The sequence below is a fragment of the Heterodontus francisci genome, chromosome 24, assembly GCF_036365525.1.
Source record: "Heterodontus francisci isolate sHetFra1 chromosome 24, sHetFra1.hap1, whole genome shotgun sequence".
Lineage (NCBI taxonomy): Eukaryota > Metazoa > Chordata > Chondrichthyes > Heterodontiformes > Heterodontidae > Heterodontus > Heterodontus francisci.
The window spans coordinates 56,046,914-56,063,084 of NC_090394.1; the positions used below are offsets into that span (position 1 = coordinate 56,046,914).

Here is a 16,171-nt window from a genome sequence, read left to right on the forward strand (position 1 = left end):
TTCCCAATCTTTATTTTGTTCTCTGTAATATGAACAAATTAAAAGTGAAGTAAAAAGTGCTTTTAGCTTCTTGGTTTGCAGTCTGTAAGAATACTTCAAGGTGACTGGCTGTTTACCCTGCTTGATGACATTACTGTTGCTGGAGACCTGAAGATCCCCTTGGTGGCAGATTCAAACTGACACCAGGAAGGGGAAATCTACACCACAGCGATCACTAGATATTTGTGGGCAGATCTCTTCGAGGTCAGTGTGAGCACCGTTGCTTTGTTGCTGACTGGGAAATTGTGGGCCACTGACTCCGTGTATTTGTAATGGTATTACAATTCATGGATTCAATAACAATCACATTGTTGACACAATACTTCATTGGAAAGAGTGGAAAATTCATTTTTATCATGAAAAATCTAAATCTTTCATTCAGCAGGTTTTCCTAACTCTTGGGATAGATGCATATTTATTTGGGCCCAGGAGGAACCCAGTGGAATTACGATGGTCTTTTAGACAACTAAAATACTTTTGTATTCTAATTTCACAGCAATGAATGTGAAGTACAACCTATAGTTCATTCAGCAGTACTGCCCATGTTACAAAAAGACTGCCCAAGTCCATATAACAATAACAACCTGCATTTATATAGCACCTTTAACGTAATGAAACACCCCCAAGCGCTTCAGAGGAGTGTTATGAAGCAAAATTGGACACTAAGACACATTAGACAATATCAGAGCAGATGGACAAAGGCTTGATCAAAAAGGTAGGTTTTAAGAAGCGATTTAAAAGGAGGAAAGAGAGGCAAAGAGATTTCGGGAGGGAACCCGACAGCTTTGGGCTTTGATACAGCTGCCAGTAGTGGAGTGATTAAAATTGGGAATGCTCAAGAGGCCAGAATTGGAGAAGCACAGATATCTTGGAGGGTTGTGGGGCTGGAGGAGATTACAGAGATAGGGAGGGGCAAGGTCATTGAAGGATTTGAAAACAAGGATGAGAATTTAAAAAATTGAGGTGTTTTTTGACTCAGAGCCTATGTAGGCCAGCGAGCACAGAGATAATTTATGAATGAGACTTGCTGCAAGTTAAGACAGAGGCAGCAGAGTTTTGGATGACCTCAAATTTATAGAGGGTAAAATGTGGAAGGCTAGCCAGGAATACATTGGACTACTGAAGTCTAGAGGTAACAAAGATATTAATGAGGTTTTCAGCGGATGAGCTGAGGCAGGATAGAGTCAGGTGATGTTATGGAAGTGGAAATCGGCAGTCTTAGTGATGGTGTGAATATGTGGTGAGAAGCCCATCTCAGGATCAAGGTTATGAACAATCTGGTTCAGCCTTAGAAGGTTGCCAGGAAAGAGATGAAATTAGTAGCTAGGGAACAGAGTTTGTAGCAGGGACCAAAGACAATGGCTTCTGTCTTCCCAATGTTTAGTTGGAGGAAATCTCTGTTCATCCAGTACTGGATGTAGGTCAAACAGTCTCAATTTAGCAACAGTGGAAGAGCCAAGTGGTGAAGTAAAGCTGGGCGTCATCAAAATACACGTGAAAACTAATGCGGTGTTTTTTCGGAGGTCGCTGAGGGAGAGCACGTAGGTGAGAAATAGGAGAGGGCCAAGAATAGATTCTTGGGGGACACCAGAAGTAATGATGCGGGAGCAGGAAGAGAAGCCATTGTAAATGATACTCTGGCTATAATTAGATAGATAAGAATGGAACTAGGCAAATTGCAGGCCACCCATTCAGACACCAATGGTGAGGCATTGGAGGAGGGTGTGATCAACTGTGTCAAAGGTTGCATAAAGGTCGAGAAGGATGAGAAGGGATAATTTACCTTTGTCATAGTCACATAGGGTGTAATTTGTGACTTTGAAAGTCTTTGAAAAGGGCGGCACAGCAGCACAGTGGTTAGCACCGCAGCCTCACAGCTCCAGCGACCCGGGTTCAATTCTGGGTACTGCCTGTGTGGAGTTTGCAAGCTCTCCCTGTGTCTGCGTGGGTTTTCTCCGGGTGCTCCGGTTTCCTCCCACAAGCCAAAAGACTTGCAGGTTGGTAGGTAAATTGGCCATTATAAATTGCCCCTAGTATAGGTAGGTGGTAGGGAAATATAGGGACAGGTGGGGATGTGGTAGGAATATGGGATTAGTATAAATGGGTGGTTGATGGTCGGCACAGACTCGGTGGGCCGAAGGGCCTGTTTCAGTGCTGTATCTCTAAACTAAACTTTGATAAGAAGTATGCTTCAAAGGCTTCCCAAGTCAGTTTCTCCCCTCAATCACTTTTCCCAACTGTTAAATCAGGTACATCTTTTGAAGTCCTGCATCTCCCTACCCATCTACCTGTGGAAAAAGTTACCAGCTGGCCTTTCAATTGGGAAGCATTCTACTCTGTTCACTGACACTTCAATTTAAGACTCTAATTTTAAAGTCCTGGCCAGCGAAGCAGATTACATATTGAAAAGTCCAGTTGGTTACTTTGCTCACTGTCAGGTAAAGATAAACAAAATACCGCGGATGCTGGAAATCTGAAATAAAAACAAGAAATGCTGGAAATACTCAGCAGGTCTGGCAATATCTGCGGAGAGAGAAGCAGAGTTAACGTTTCAGGTCAGTGACCGTTCTTCAGAAGATAAACAGAGCACTGCAGTGGCATTCAAGCATGCTTGTGATTAGAATTGCTGTACTGAGTACAGATGCTAGTTGAGCCTCAGTACTCAAGATATAAGCAGCCAATGGGAAATTCAGCATATTCTATGCTCAGGAATTTAGAAGGATGGGGTCCAATGTAAAACTAATAAATAGGACAAAGTGGCCGTATTCAAAATTAGATAATCACATTTGCCTATAAGAGAACTTGGAATTTTGCATACCAATTTGCAACTCCAAATAATTTACATTTCTACAGGCACTTTCATTTTTTCCACTGTCAGCCCCATTCAGAATTGTTGCGCAGATGAAAAATAAACAACCTTTCAGAGTTAGGTAAAAGACAGTTAGATCCTCCCAAATTTGAGGAACACATGATGCAGCCTTGAGCCTCAATACTTACTAACAGCTGCCCTTCTTGTTGACAGGAAGGATTGTACCCTGGATTCTTTTGTTTAGATCCTTTGCAAGATTCTTTGAAGACAGCTTTACTGACAGGGGTGCTCTAAAATCAGAAATCAGAATTAAAATGAAGCTATACATAAGATATTGCTTTACAGAATTGCATTTGTGAGCCTGTAAAAATTGCCAAACAATAAGACAGCCTTTTTTTGTGCATTTGCTGACATACATTTTTTTTAAATTTTACTGTGATAACAAAGAGTGCAGAATCAGGAGGGACCCCCAGCCTGCAAGGAAACCGCCATGTTTGACTAGGCAGCCCAGTGAAATGTCTGTTCGCTGCTGGTAATATATTAGTGGTGGCAAGAAGAGGCCCTTAAGTGGCAATTAATTGTCCATTTAAGGACCTCAATTGGCCTAAGGGCAGGCGGGTCATCTGCCTTCTCCGTCGCTGCTGGTAAAACAGCAGTGAGGATGGGTAGGTGAAGGGCACAGCAACCTTGCCACCTCAGAGCCCGCTTCAGGGGGCGGCGGTGGTGGGGAGCTTGGGGGGGGGGGGGGGGGCAAAGTATGACTAACTTCAATACAGAATGAGCACTTGAGTCAGACTTGGCTCACTGGTAGCAACATCACCCGAGTCTAAAAGATGGGGACCTCACACTCACTCAAGACTTTAGTAAATAACCTAGATTGACACTTTAATCTAGAGGGATTGCTGCATTGCAAAAGGTGTTGCCTTTCAGATGAAAAGTTATTGCTCTGCCTGCCCTTGATGTAAAAGATCCCATGACACAATACAAAGAGGACCAGGAGAGATCGTCCACTCTCTTGGCCAATATATATCCCACAACCAACCGCCTTAAAAACTGTTCATTTATCTTGTTCTGTGCAGACTGGATGCTTCATTTCACAACATTATAACAGCAATTATATTTCAAAATTCATTGGCTGCAGAGCTGCGAGATGGCCCAAGGTCGCTCGTGGGATGTGAGCTTTGCTGCTAAGACAGCATTTGATGTGCATCCCTAATGGCCCTTGATGTGGTGGTGGTGAGCCACCTACTTGAACCATTGCAGTCGATGATGTAGTACTATTAGGGAGTTCTAGGACTTTCACCCAGTGACATTGAAGGAGGGGCAATATTGTTCCAAGTCAGGATGGTGTGGGGCTTGGAGGGGAACTTGCAGGTGGTGGTGTTCCCATGTGCCTGCTGTTCTTGTTCTTCTAGCTGGTAGAGGTCGCAGGTTTGGAAGGTGTTGTTGAAGGAGCCTTGGCAAGCTGCTGTAGTGCATGTTATAGATGTACACACCGCTGCCACTGTGCGTCAGTGGTGGAGGGAGTGAATGTTTAAGGTGGTGGATGGGATGCCAATTAAGTGGGCTACTTTGTCCTGGATGGTGGTTGAGCTTCCTGATTATTGTTGGAGCTGCACCCATCCAGGCAAGTGGAGAGTATTTCATCACACTCCTGACTTGGGCCTTGTAGATGGTGGACAGGCTTTGGAGAGCCAGGTGGTGAGTTACTCGCTGCAGAATTCCCAGCCTCTGACCTGCTCTTTTAGCCACACTATTTATATAGCTGGTCCAGTTAAGTTTCCGGTCAATGTTAATGGTAGGGATTCAGCGATGGTAAAGCTATTGAAGGCCAAGGGGAGATAGTTAGATTCTCTCTTGTTGGAGATGATCATTGCCCGGTACTTTATCTGGTACAAACGTTACTTCCACTTATCAGCCCAAGCCTGAACGTTATCTAGGGCTTGTTGCATGCAGGCGTGGACTGCTTCAGTATCTGAGGAGTCGCGAATAGTACTGAACACGGTGCAATCAGCAGCGAACATCCCCACTTCTGACCTTATGATGGAGAGAAGGTTATTGATGAAGCAGCTGAAGGTGGTTGGGCCTAGGACACTACCCTGAGGAACTCCTGCAGCAACGTTCTGGGGCTGAGATGATTAGCCGCCAGGAATCACATCAATCTTCCTTCGTGCAAGTGCTTTCTTTCACAGGAATAAAATCTTATTGTATTGATGTAACTGCACATCCAATGAATAGTACTTTTACCCTTGGTCTCATTAAAAATCTAAAAGTACTCCCTACCACAATGGCAGTATACTATTTCAGTAATTATTCGGTTGTGGTTCAGTGCTGAAGTTGATGCCCAGCTCACCCACCTTATCATTTGAATATTGTAAGATTGAACAAGTGATAGTGAAAATTAGATTATTTTATACTGGCAACTCAAGGATTAGAAAAGGTCAAAAATATTATGAGTCATCTCTAAAGCATTTGCTTAATTAATAAAAAATATTTCATGACAATATATTTATATTACTTACTTTTTAGAATTGTAAAAATGTTTGCCTAAGTGAGAGGGTAAAAGTCGTCTGATTCGGTCATCAGCCAGGAACAGATCAAACCTGCTCAATAAGCGACGCTTTGCTTCATATGGCTTGTATTCGGTTTTCAGTACCTTATATGGAATGATCTAATAAAATAAAATTTAGATTACAAAGTGATTCCTGACAACGCACCAGCCCGTTGACGTCATCAGAGTGCACCAAGCTGCGCAGCTACATCTTGCCAGGACTTAGTGGAGCAAGTGTGGGATGACATCATCACCCAGTGCTAACGTCATCACATATCCACGCCAGATCCATCTTCGCGCATGCGCGATAAAGCATCATAGAGTATCCAGCTCATTCGTCTGGAGGAAGCAGCTGAATGAGGCTGGAGCTCTCCCCCTTCGGCAACTCGCTCTAGGCCTCGACCCTTCCTCCCCTCAGCCTCTCACTCCAGACCTCACTGCTCCCCTCCACTCGCCGATTGTTCCTTGCTTTGCGCCACTCCGGCCACTTCTCTCCCCACCCCCCCCCCACCAGTCGCCAGCTTTAGGCAGTGCTGCTTCCCTCCTCTTGGCCAATTGCTCCTACGTCGCCCCGTCACCCCTTGCTTCCTCGGGCGGCGTGCGGAGACTGATGAAACGTGGGAGCGAACTGGTGAGAGGAGGGAAGCGGCACAGCCCAAAGCTCGTGGCTGGGGGGGGGGGGGAGCGAGCAACCGGAGAATGGGGTGGTGCGAAGCAAGGAACAATCGGCCAGGGGAATGAGGGGGGGGGGGCGGCGAGGGGGAATACAGGGAGGTCTGAAGCGAGCGGCTGAGTTGGGGGGCGGGAGCTAGTAGTTGCATTCAGGTGAAATCAGTCCTGGTCAGTCATATAAACATAGCACAATAACAAATTGACAGCACGTTTTATACTCTGCCCGATTTTCTTTTCCATTGATCGGGGTGCCAATTCACTATCTTCCAATGGAAATTCAATCATAAAATTCCTTTTGTATTTAATGGGATTACTGGAATATTAAATGGATCTGAGGATTAGAGTTAGTATCCTATAACTACATAGTAGCATATTACTGGGCTTCCATCCAACTTAATGTAAGATTAGTTTGCTAGAACGATCTAGCCATGAGCATTTCCTGTGATAAATTGAGCAGCGCCATCTTTAATCCTGGCAGCTGCCTGAACGTCTCAGACACTGACGTTCCAGTTAAAGAGCCCGTTTTTGCGCAAGTACTCCGCCGCCTAGTGGTTGCGTTGTCAGCAAATGCAGCCTTTAGAAGAACACTCCACCATTTTGCCACTGAAGAGGTCAATTAATGTTTTTTGCTCAATCAGATCCTAAAATCAAATTGTGTTGAAAGTAAACACAAAGATCTTAAAATATACAGTATTAAATGCAATTTTATAGCTTGTCTAATCTAGAAGCCTACCTGTGTTATCTTCTCAATTCCATGCTTGCTCAGAAGCTTTTTATAGAATCTTTCTGTCTGATCTGCAGTCATGTTTGGTTCATCTTTTGTGAAGAGACAAACTTCCATTGTCTCTAATCGAATTCCATGAGGCAAGGTTCTGCAAGAATAAAAATAAGGTTTCCTCAGATTGAGAGTTCAAAATTAGCCACAAAAATATTACACAGCCTCCTTCTTCGATTATTACTATCGTTAAATTTCAAATAAAGCAGTATGGAGTTACAAGGTATTAAAGTAATCAAACAGAAAATTAATTTCTACACTTCTCCACTATAGTTCTATAACTAATTTTTCATATATTGCAGAACTCAGGGTGCAAATACAGATCCTTCTACCCATTAATGTACGAGTACATTCACAAGCTCTTGTTCAAGCGTTTCAATCTATAATTATATTCGGGTTCTGCCTGTCCTGACTGTTTTAATTGGTCAGTTTAAGGGGTGTGTCTGTTGGTGGGCGGTGCCTGGCATACACAGAGCGCACAGAGGATTGGAGTGCGTGACGCATGTGCAGCTGCCAACGGTTGGTGACGGCAGCAGAGTGGAGGGGTTGATCAGAACAAAAACAGAAGGTAAGGGGAACCAACAACGAATTTACTCTAGCTGGAGAGATTGTCCCCACCATGCTCTCGCCGAAACAGAGAGCGCGGGGTGGAATGGCTTGGGATGATAGAATTGGTTAAGTGTGGCAAAATGAAGCGGACAATCCTTTAATACAAGTTATTATTTGAAAGTTATTCTTTGTACTAAACATGAAGATTCACGAGATTTGAATGAAAAAGTTAATTCACCTAACAGGTTTTCTAAAAAAGAATACATTGTCCATTGACAAAGCTAAGTCCATTCTTCCAGAGTTTCTACACAGTCTAACTTCAACTACACAACTTAGACTCAAGGAAGAAACAGTTACAATGTTGCTACAAAACTTTAATCCTAAAGAAGGACTTTGTCATGGAATAAAAAGAAGAAATGCTGGAACCACTCAGCAGGTCTGGCAGCATCTGTGAAATGAGAAGCAGAGTTAACCGGAAGCTCAGGGTCCTGCTTGCGGACTGAGTGGAGATGTTCCGCAAAGCGGTCACCCAGTCTGCGCTTGGTCTCCCCGATGTAGAGGAGACCACACTGTGAGCAGCGAATACAGTATACTACATTGAAAGTACAACAAGTAAATCGCTGCTTCACCTGAAAGGAGTGTTTGGGGCCTGGGATAGTGAGGAGAGAGGAGGTAAATGGGCAGGTATTACACCTCCTGCGATTGCAGGGGAAGGTGCCATGGGATGGGGACGAGGTGGTGAGGGTAATGGAGGAGTGGACCAGGGTGTCGCGGAGGGAACGATCCCTTCGGAATGCTGACAAGGGAAGGGAGGGGAAGATGTGCATTACGCTGGAGGTGGCGGAAATGGCGGAGGATGATCCTTTGGATATGGAGGCTGATGGGGTGGAAAGTGAGGACAAAGGGAACCCTGTCACGGTTCTGGGAGGGAGGGGAAGGGGTGAGGGTAGAGGTGCGGGAAATGGGCCGGACACGGTTGAGGGCCCTGTCAACCACAGTGGGGGGAAATCCTCGGTTGAGGAAAAAGGAGGTCATATCAGAAGCACCGTCATGGAAGGTATCATCAGAGCAGATGCGTCGGAGACGGAGAAACTGGGAGAATGGAATGGAGTCCTTACAGGAGGTAGGGTGTGAAGAAGTGTAGTCGAGGTAGCTGGGGGAGTCAGTGGGCTTATAATGGATACTAGTAGACAACCTATCCCCAGAGATGGAGACAGAGAAGTCGAGGAAGGGAAGGGAAGTGTCAGAGATGGACCATGTAAAGGTGAGAGAAGGGTGGAAATTGGAAGCAAAGTTGATAAAGTTTTCCAGTTCGGGGCGGGAGCAGGAAACGGCACTGATACAGTCATCAATGTACCGGAAAAAGAGTTGGGGGAGGGGGCCTGAGTAGGATTGGAACAAAGAATGCTCGACATATCCCACAAAAAGACAGGCATAACTAGGACCCATGCGGGTACCCATAGCGATACCTTTTACTTGAAGGAAGAGCGTGGAGTTGAAGGAGAAGTTGTTCAATGTGAGAACAAGTTCAGCCAGGCGGAGGAGGGTGGTGGTGGATGGGGACTGGTTGGGCCTCTGTTCCAGGAAGAAGTGGAGAGCCCTCAAACCATCCTGGTGGGGGATGGAGGTGTAGAGCAATTGGACGTCCATAGTGAAGAGGCGGTGGTTGGGACCAGGAAACTGGAAATTGTCAAAATGACGTAGGGCGTCAGAAGAGTCACGGATGTAGGTGGGAAGAGACTGGACCAGCGGAGAAAAGATAGAGTCTAGATAGGAAGAAATAAGTTCAGTGGGGCAGGTGCAGGCTGACACAATGGGTCTGCCGGGACAGTCTTGTTTGTGGATTTTGGGAAGGAGGCAGAAGCGGGCTGTCCGGGGTTGTGATGCTATGAGGTTGGAAGCTGTAGAGGGAAGATCTCCAGAGGAAATGAGGTCAGTGACAGTCCTTTGGACAGTGGCTTGATGTTCGGTGTTTGTCATGGAACCAGGTTAGTAATTAGGAAGGTGTTTTCTTCGATGATAGATGCCAAATTATAACAGGCAGATTTCAAGAAAATAGAGTATTTATTTCTCGAATAATATTGAGCCCATCAGATGTAAACCTGCCTTTTCAAATGGGAGAAAACAGTTCCCAATTAGACTTTCATATTCTATAACTATAAACAAATCATAAGACCAGACTCTTGACAAAATCTGTATTTATATTGCTCGGCCTGTTTTCACACATGGGCAGCTTTATGTAGCTTTTTCCAGAGTGGGAAGTTTTGATTCTGTTCAAGTCTTTTATGAAAGATTAACCAGAAATCCTGTATTTAAAGAAGTACTGTTGCAATAAAGATGCTATTTTGACTGCAAATGTTTTGCCGTTCTCTGCTAGTTAGAGGATTAAGTTGAAGAACTAAACTGCCTTGTTGAGAGCAGGGTGGAGTAGCAAAGCAACAAAATCACTGACCATTTTATGGTTAACAGTGTGCTGCAGTCAGCCTCCATATTTAGTAGAACCCAGTTATACTGCCAACGTTCTTTCTTGAAATATGCTTCTGGAAAGTGTTTGCAGAAACATTGTTTGTGGCCTGTCACAAAGTGTGAATTCACTCAAGTGAGAACCAGGCCATATACAATAGGTTGAGAGGGGAGGTGAAGAGGAAAATAAGACTGGTAAAGGGAGAATATGAGAATAGACTGACAGTTAACATAAAAGGGAACCCAAAAATCTTCTTCCGGCATGTAAATAGTAAGCAGTGGAGTGGGGCCTATGAGGACAAAGAAGGTAACATATACTTAGAGATGCAGGGCAAGGCTAATATACTTAATGGGTATTTCGTATCAGTATTTACTAAGGAAGTGGAATCTGATGACAAAATATAGTAGAAGTGGAGAGAGTAGAGGCAATGGATACGGTAAAAATTGAGAGAGGGGAGGTACTGCAAAGGCTGGCTATGCTTAGGGTAGATAAGTCACCTGGTCTGGATGGCTTACATCCCAGTTTGCTACAGGAAGTGGGGATAGAGCTAGCAGAAGGGCTTGCCTTAATCTTCCAATCTTCCCTGTATACAGGGGTGGTGCCAGAGGATTGTAAGGACAGTCGTAGCAACTACAGGCCAGTTAGTTTATCAGTGTTGGATAAGGTTTTAGAAACAATAATCAGGGAAAAAAAAAAATCAACACACTTGGAGAGGTTCAAGTTAATTAAGGATAGCCAGCACAGATTTGTAAAAGACAGATCATGCTTGACTAATCTAATGGAATTTTTTGAAGTAACAGAGAAGGTTGAAGGGAATGCGATGGATGTTGTCTATATGTATTTTAAAAAAGTGTTTGATAAGGTACCATATAAAAGGCAGGTTATCAATATTGAGGCTCATGGAATAGGAGGGTCAGTGTCCTATTGGATTAAAAAAAAAAATTGAATTAAGTACAGAAAACAGCGAATAGTAGTAAATGGTTGTTTTTCAGACTGGAGAATGGTAGACATTGGTGCTCCCAGAGGGTCAGTGCTGGGACCACTGGTTTTTTTGCTCTACATAAATGTCTTGGATCTTGGAATGCAGAGTAGAATCTCAAAATTTCCCAATGACACCGAACTTGGAGGCGTGAAAAACAGTCAGGGTGATATGAACGTCCTGCAACAGAACATAGAGAGGCTAACAGAATGGGCAGAGAGGTGCCAGATGAAATTTAACACTGACAAGTGTGAGGTAATGCATTTGGCAGAAGGAATAGGGAGGGGCAAAATATACCTAATAGCACAGTTCTAAAGAGTGTGCAGGAACAGGGGGACCTGAGGGTGCTTGTGCTTCGATCTTTGAAGGTGGCAGGACATATTGAGAGTGGTTTGTAAAGCATATGGGATCTTGGGCTTTATGAACAGAGTACAAAAGCAGGGAAGTTATGCTGAACCTTTATAAAGCTCTGGTTGGGCCCCAACTGGACTATTGCATCCAGTTCTGGTCACCACACTTTAGGAAGGACGTGAAGGCCCTTGAGAGGGTGCAGAGGAGATTTAACAGAATGGTTCAAGTGATGGGGGAATTTAGTTACAAGGTTAGGTTGACAAAACTGGAGTTGTTCTCCTTAGAACAAAGGAGATCGAGGGAGATTTAATAGAAGTGTACAAGATTATGATAGGCATAGAAAAGTTAGACAAGTAAAAACTGTTCCCATTAACAAATGGTACAAGGACGAGGGGATACAGGTTGAAGGATTTGGGCAAGAGATGCAGGGGGAATATGAGGAAGAATATTTTTACCCAGTGAGTGGTAACAATTTGGAACTCGCTGCCCACGAGGGTGATGGAAGCAGAGACAATGACTTCAAAAGGAAATTGGACGGCCACTTGAAAGAAACAGACTTGCAGGGCTACAGGGATTGAGCAAAGGAGTGGGACTGACTGAATAGCTTTGTGGAGAGCCGGCATGGACTCAATCGGCCAAATGGCCTCCTTCTGTGCCGTAAATGACTATGAAGTGTTTGATTGTGCTGCTTTAAAAAGGAGAAACAGTTTTAACATGACTTTTGGAAAGCAATGGGTTAGGTGCTTCATGTAGTTACATTTGAGAAGTGTATTCCAATAATTTCTGATATTATTGACACCCTACAGAAACAACTAGCTCAACTATATCAATATTTTTAAGAATACACTGCAGCATTGATTGATTTTTACTAAAAACTTAAGATGTATTTACAAGCTGGTAGCATGGTGCGTTCACAGCATTTAAATGCTTTAAGCATTAGCAGAATAAAAGTCTGTCTCACAGCAAACCGGATAGTAATTTAAAATCTAGTAATATTAAATGATTTACCCAAGGGCAGAAAGACCAGCTATTCATCTAGCAACCAGAACATCTCGTATACAGATCTCTTTTTGGCCTGATACCAAAGAGCATTAGTATTAAAAGTAATTATCTCATATTCCAACATCACAATATTGCAGGCACGCCATGAAGAATTGGTAGAGATGTATATTTGTACCCATCAATAAGCAGTGAACAGCACCCTGCAACCTCCACCATATTTGCCACCTCAGCCCATTGTTAGCCTTTCGATATCCCCAAGTCTTTTACTATCTTCACTATTTGCCATGCCCCCTACTTTTATGCTGCCATCAAATTTTGAGACTGTGCTCCAGCTGCTTACATTCAAGTCACATGAATATATTGTGAATAAAAATGGACCCAGCATTGATCCTTAAAGTACACCACTTTCACAGTTCCAACTGTTCACAAATCCAAGCAACACCCATTAACCATAACCCTTTGTTCCTGTCAAACAATTTTCCATCCATGCAGCTACATTTCATCTTATATAATACACCGGAACTTTTGTAAAAAGCTTCCTGGGACATTATTGAAAATCCATATACACCACAGTTACTGCTTTCCCTGCATCTATCCAATCAGTCACCCCTTCAAAAAGCTAGTATGAAATTTCTCAAACACAACTTGCTTTTAGCAAACCTGCTCAGGTTGTTCTTGATTAACCGAAGCAGTTCTCAATGCTCAATTTTATCTCAAATTACAGACTCTAATATATTTCCACCATTAGATTAACAAGTCTACAATTGTCTTCCTTCTTGATCAGAGGTTTTAAATTAGCTACCCATCAGTTCCTCAAGTAGTCTGCATGCCTAGAGAGGATTGAAAAATTGTGGTTGGAGGCCCTACCATCTGACTTCCTTCATTAGGTTGAATTCCAGCAGGTCCCAGTACTGATCTACTGTGAGTTCTGCTAATCTGTGCCTTCACCATCCCCCCAACCCCTGACTTCTCCCTAGCTCAATGAAACGGAGGCCAATTAGGTTTCCTCCTCTTACACATCCCGAAGCGCTCATGTAACTTTAATTCAGAAGTGTATAAGAGGCGAGGCGAGGCAGGGGGGGGGAAGGAGTAAAGTTTCACTATTTTGAAACAACAAAATAAATCATAAGAATCTTTAAGAAATCTCAGCGAGAGTCATGGAGACAGCGCATCTTTTGCGTCCAATTTCATTTTGGTTCACTTACATTTTTATTGTTTTCTCCTGTTCTGGAATCTTCCATACTGTAACATTCAGCATAATATTCTCATCTTCATTCAGAAATACCTTTGTGTCATTCCTGCTTTTCTTCACATACGCCTGCAAGGCCTTCACGGCCTTAGCTACCTGGTGAAATTAGGTGGTGGGGGTTGAGATAAAATAAACCAGCAAGTCTTCTATTAATAGTCTTGGCATTAGGAACTGCAGATTATAGTGCTGTTTGCTCCAGCTGTTTCAAAACTGCAAACATACTCCTTAGCATTTCAATTTAGAACACACATAAACAAAGCCCTACAGCATTTGGATACACTAGGAACATAAGAACATAGGAAAGAGGATGCGGCCATTTGGCCTCTCGAGCCTGCTCCACCATTCAACTAGATCATTGCTGATCTTCTACCTCAATGCCATTATCCTGCACTATCCCCATATCCCTTGATATCTTTACTATCTAGAAATCTATCAATCTCTGTCTTGAACATATTCAATGACTGACCCTCCACAGCCCTCTAAGGTAGACAATTCTACAGATTCACCACCCTCTGAGTGAAGAAATTCCTCCTCATCTCAAATCCTAAACGACCAACCTCTTATTCTGAGACCGTGTTCCCTAATTCCACAACCAGTCCCTGCCCTGCTCCCACCCCCCCGCACCCAGGGGAAACATCCTGCATCAAACTTGTCGAGAGAATTGGATAGTTGGAGTGGTTATAGAGTAGGGAATTGAGATGGTCATAAAACGTGGAGGGGAAATACTTTGATTTGTAATTATTTGAATTGTCGAGCACTGTAAGAATGTTGTATGCTTCAATTAGATCACCTCTTATTCTTCTAAACTCTGGAGATTACAGGCCCATAACCATTACATAAACCATTAAAATTATAAATGGGATACACAGGAACTATCCCAAAACTGTAATACCTTACAATTCAAATAATTACAAATCAAAGTATTTCCCCTCCACGTTTTATGACCATCTCAATTCCCTAATAGAAGTCTCTACTCTATAACCACTCCAACTATCCAATTCTCTTTTGATCTCAGTTCCACACCGCCGTTTTCTTTCAAATTGTCTGCTTATACATTACTGATGTTTTCCAGTAGCGCACAATTATAAGAAAATCAAACACAAAAACTAATGTTTCCAGAGAAATATTACAGAAGGGATAACTATAAAGTGAAGTTATTTAGATGATTCCTCAGAGTCTCAGAAGGTTGCACCGTGCTGGATCTGCGGAGCTCACATGTCGCCCTGAGTCCCCAACACAGGCCCCTGGAAATGACCCCAAGCCTCACTGGGACCGGCCTTCAACTAACGGCTGCATCAAACGAACCAAGAGTGAGCTATCAACTTGTACCGTCATATTTTATTACCCCCGGCTCTGATAAGCCTGAGAGAGAAAAGGGGGGGCGGGGGAGGAAGACCCGCACTCCCGGCTCTGGTACCTGCTCTGAATCCAGTGCCGCCATCATCTCCACGTGTGAAAAGCCTTCCAACTGCGCAGCCGCATTCCGGCGCAACCCTCACCAACCAAACTTTATTAACAGCCGCGGGAGTAAACAGCGACAGTGAGCAGCGCCAGCTGTGACAATGCTAGATACATTCCACTGCTGCCTCAGGTGGATGCACAGCAGAGGGAGCTCCGGGGACAGCCTGCTCACAAACTTCAGCTATAAAGCAAGTTTTTATCTATTAAAAATAAGCTCAACTCCATCTATTTAAATTAATTTGTCACCAGTCTTTTTGAACATGTGTAAACCAACTGCTGCATTCTTGCAGTGGTCGGTTATTAACAACTTCTGGATTCTCCCAGACATAACTCACCGATTATGTGTCCCCTAATTCAGATTTGAGGGGGGCGATCTTCTTGATGGTTGGCCCAAAAGCTCTCAATGCCATCATACATTCCGCTGATGTTTCCGGTGTCGGAGGCCAGCTGAATATGACTGCATAGGTGTTGCCAGTAGTAATTTGCGCAGCGCCTGGCTGTTCTTTGTGCAGTGCTTCTGGCTGCTTTAAGTGCTACAGATGTTAACTCGCTGGGGGCTTTCTTGTAGTTCAACAGTGCAATGCGCTTAGCGGCTATGACAGGTTCCAGCTCTTCATTATGAGATTGAAACCAGTCTGCATTTCTCTTCGCACGTTTGCCGTAGGTGGTCAAAGCTGACTCATAGATGGCGTCTCTGATGTGGGCCCACTTGGTCTCAGCATCCCCTGTGGGAGTGTTTTGAAGGGCTGTTACAAGTGAATTTAGAAATTTTTGTAACAGCTGTGGATGAGAAATTCTGCTCATGTTGATGCGCGGGTGGCCCTTCTGCTTGGAGTGATGCAACTTCTTTGGTCTGAGTCTAACCTTGCTGCACACCAGAGTGTGGTCGGTGTCGCAGTCCGCACTGTGGAAGCTGCGTGTGATTTGAACACTGTTTAAGGAGGCTCGCCTTGTGACGATTAGGTCTAGCTGGTGCCAACGACGTGATCTTGGGTGCCTCCATGAAACCTGGTGACAGGGTTTAGTGTGAAAGAACGAGTTGGTGTTGCAGAGGTTATGATAGGTACACAACTCAAGCAGTCTCTGTCCATTCTCATTCATCGTTCCAACGCCATAGCACCCAAGGCAGGAGGGCTATGAGTCATGGTCAGCCCAACCCTGGCATTGAAGTCCCCCAGCAGGAACAGGTGTTTGGTGTTGGGGATACTACTAATGATATTATGGAGTTCCTCGTAGAACTGGTCTTTAGCTTCAGGTGCGGAGCAGAGTG

General features: G+C 44.0%; 1 protein-coding gene across 1 annotated transcript in view; it reads right to left on the minus strand.

Moving 5' to 3' along the window:
• rsl1d1 (ribosomal L1 domain containing 1) overlaps positions 1-14,934 on the minus strand; it is a 26,419-nt gene extending 11,485 nt beyond the window's left edge. Inside the window, exons 1-5 of the mRNA XM_068056246.1 lie at positions 14,858-14,934; positions 13,397-13,536; positions 6,805-6,943; positions 5,371-5,519; positions 3,037-3,138 (exon numbers count right to left, since the gene is read on the minus strand). Of these exons, the coding sequence (XP_067912347.1) occupies positions 3,037-3,138; positions 5,371-5,519; positions 6,805-6,943; positions 13,397-13,536; positions 14,858-14,884 (557 nt within the window). The 5' untranslated portion in view covers positions 14,885-14,934. The remainder of the gene's footprint in view (positions 1-3,036; positions 3,139-5,370; positions 5,520-6,804; positions 6,944-13,396; positions 13,537-14,857) is intronic.
• Positions 14,935-16,171: the final 1,237 nt, after the last annotated feature.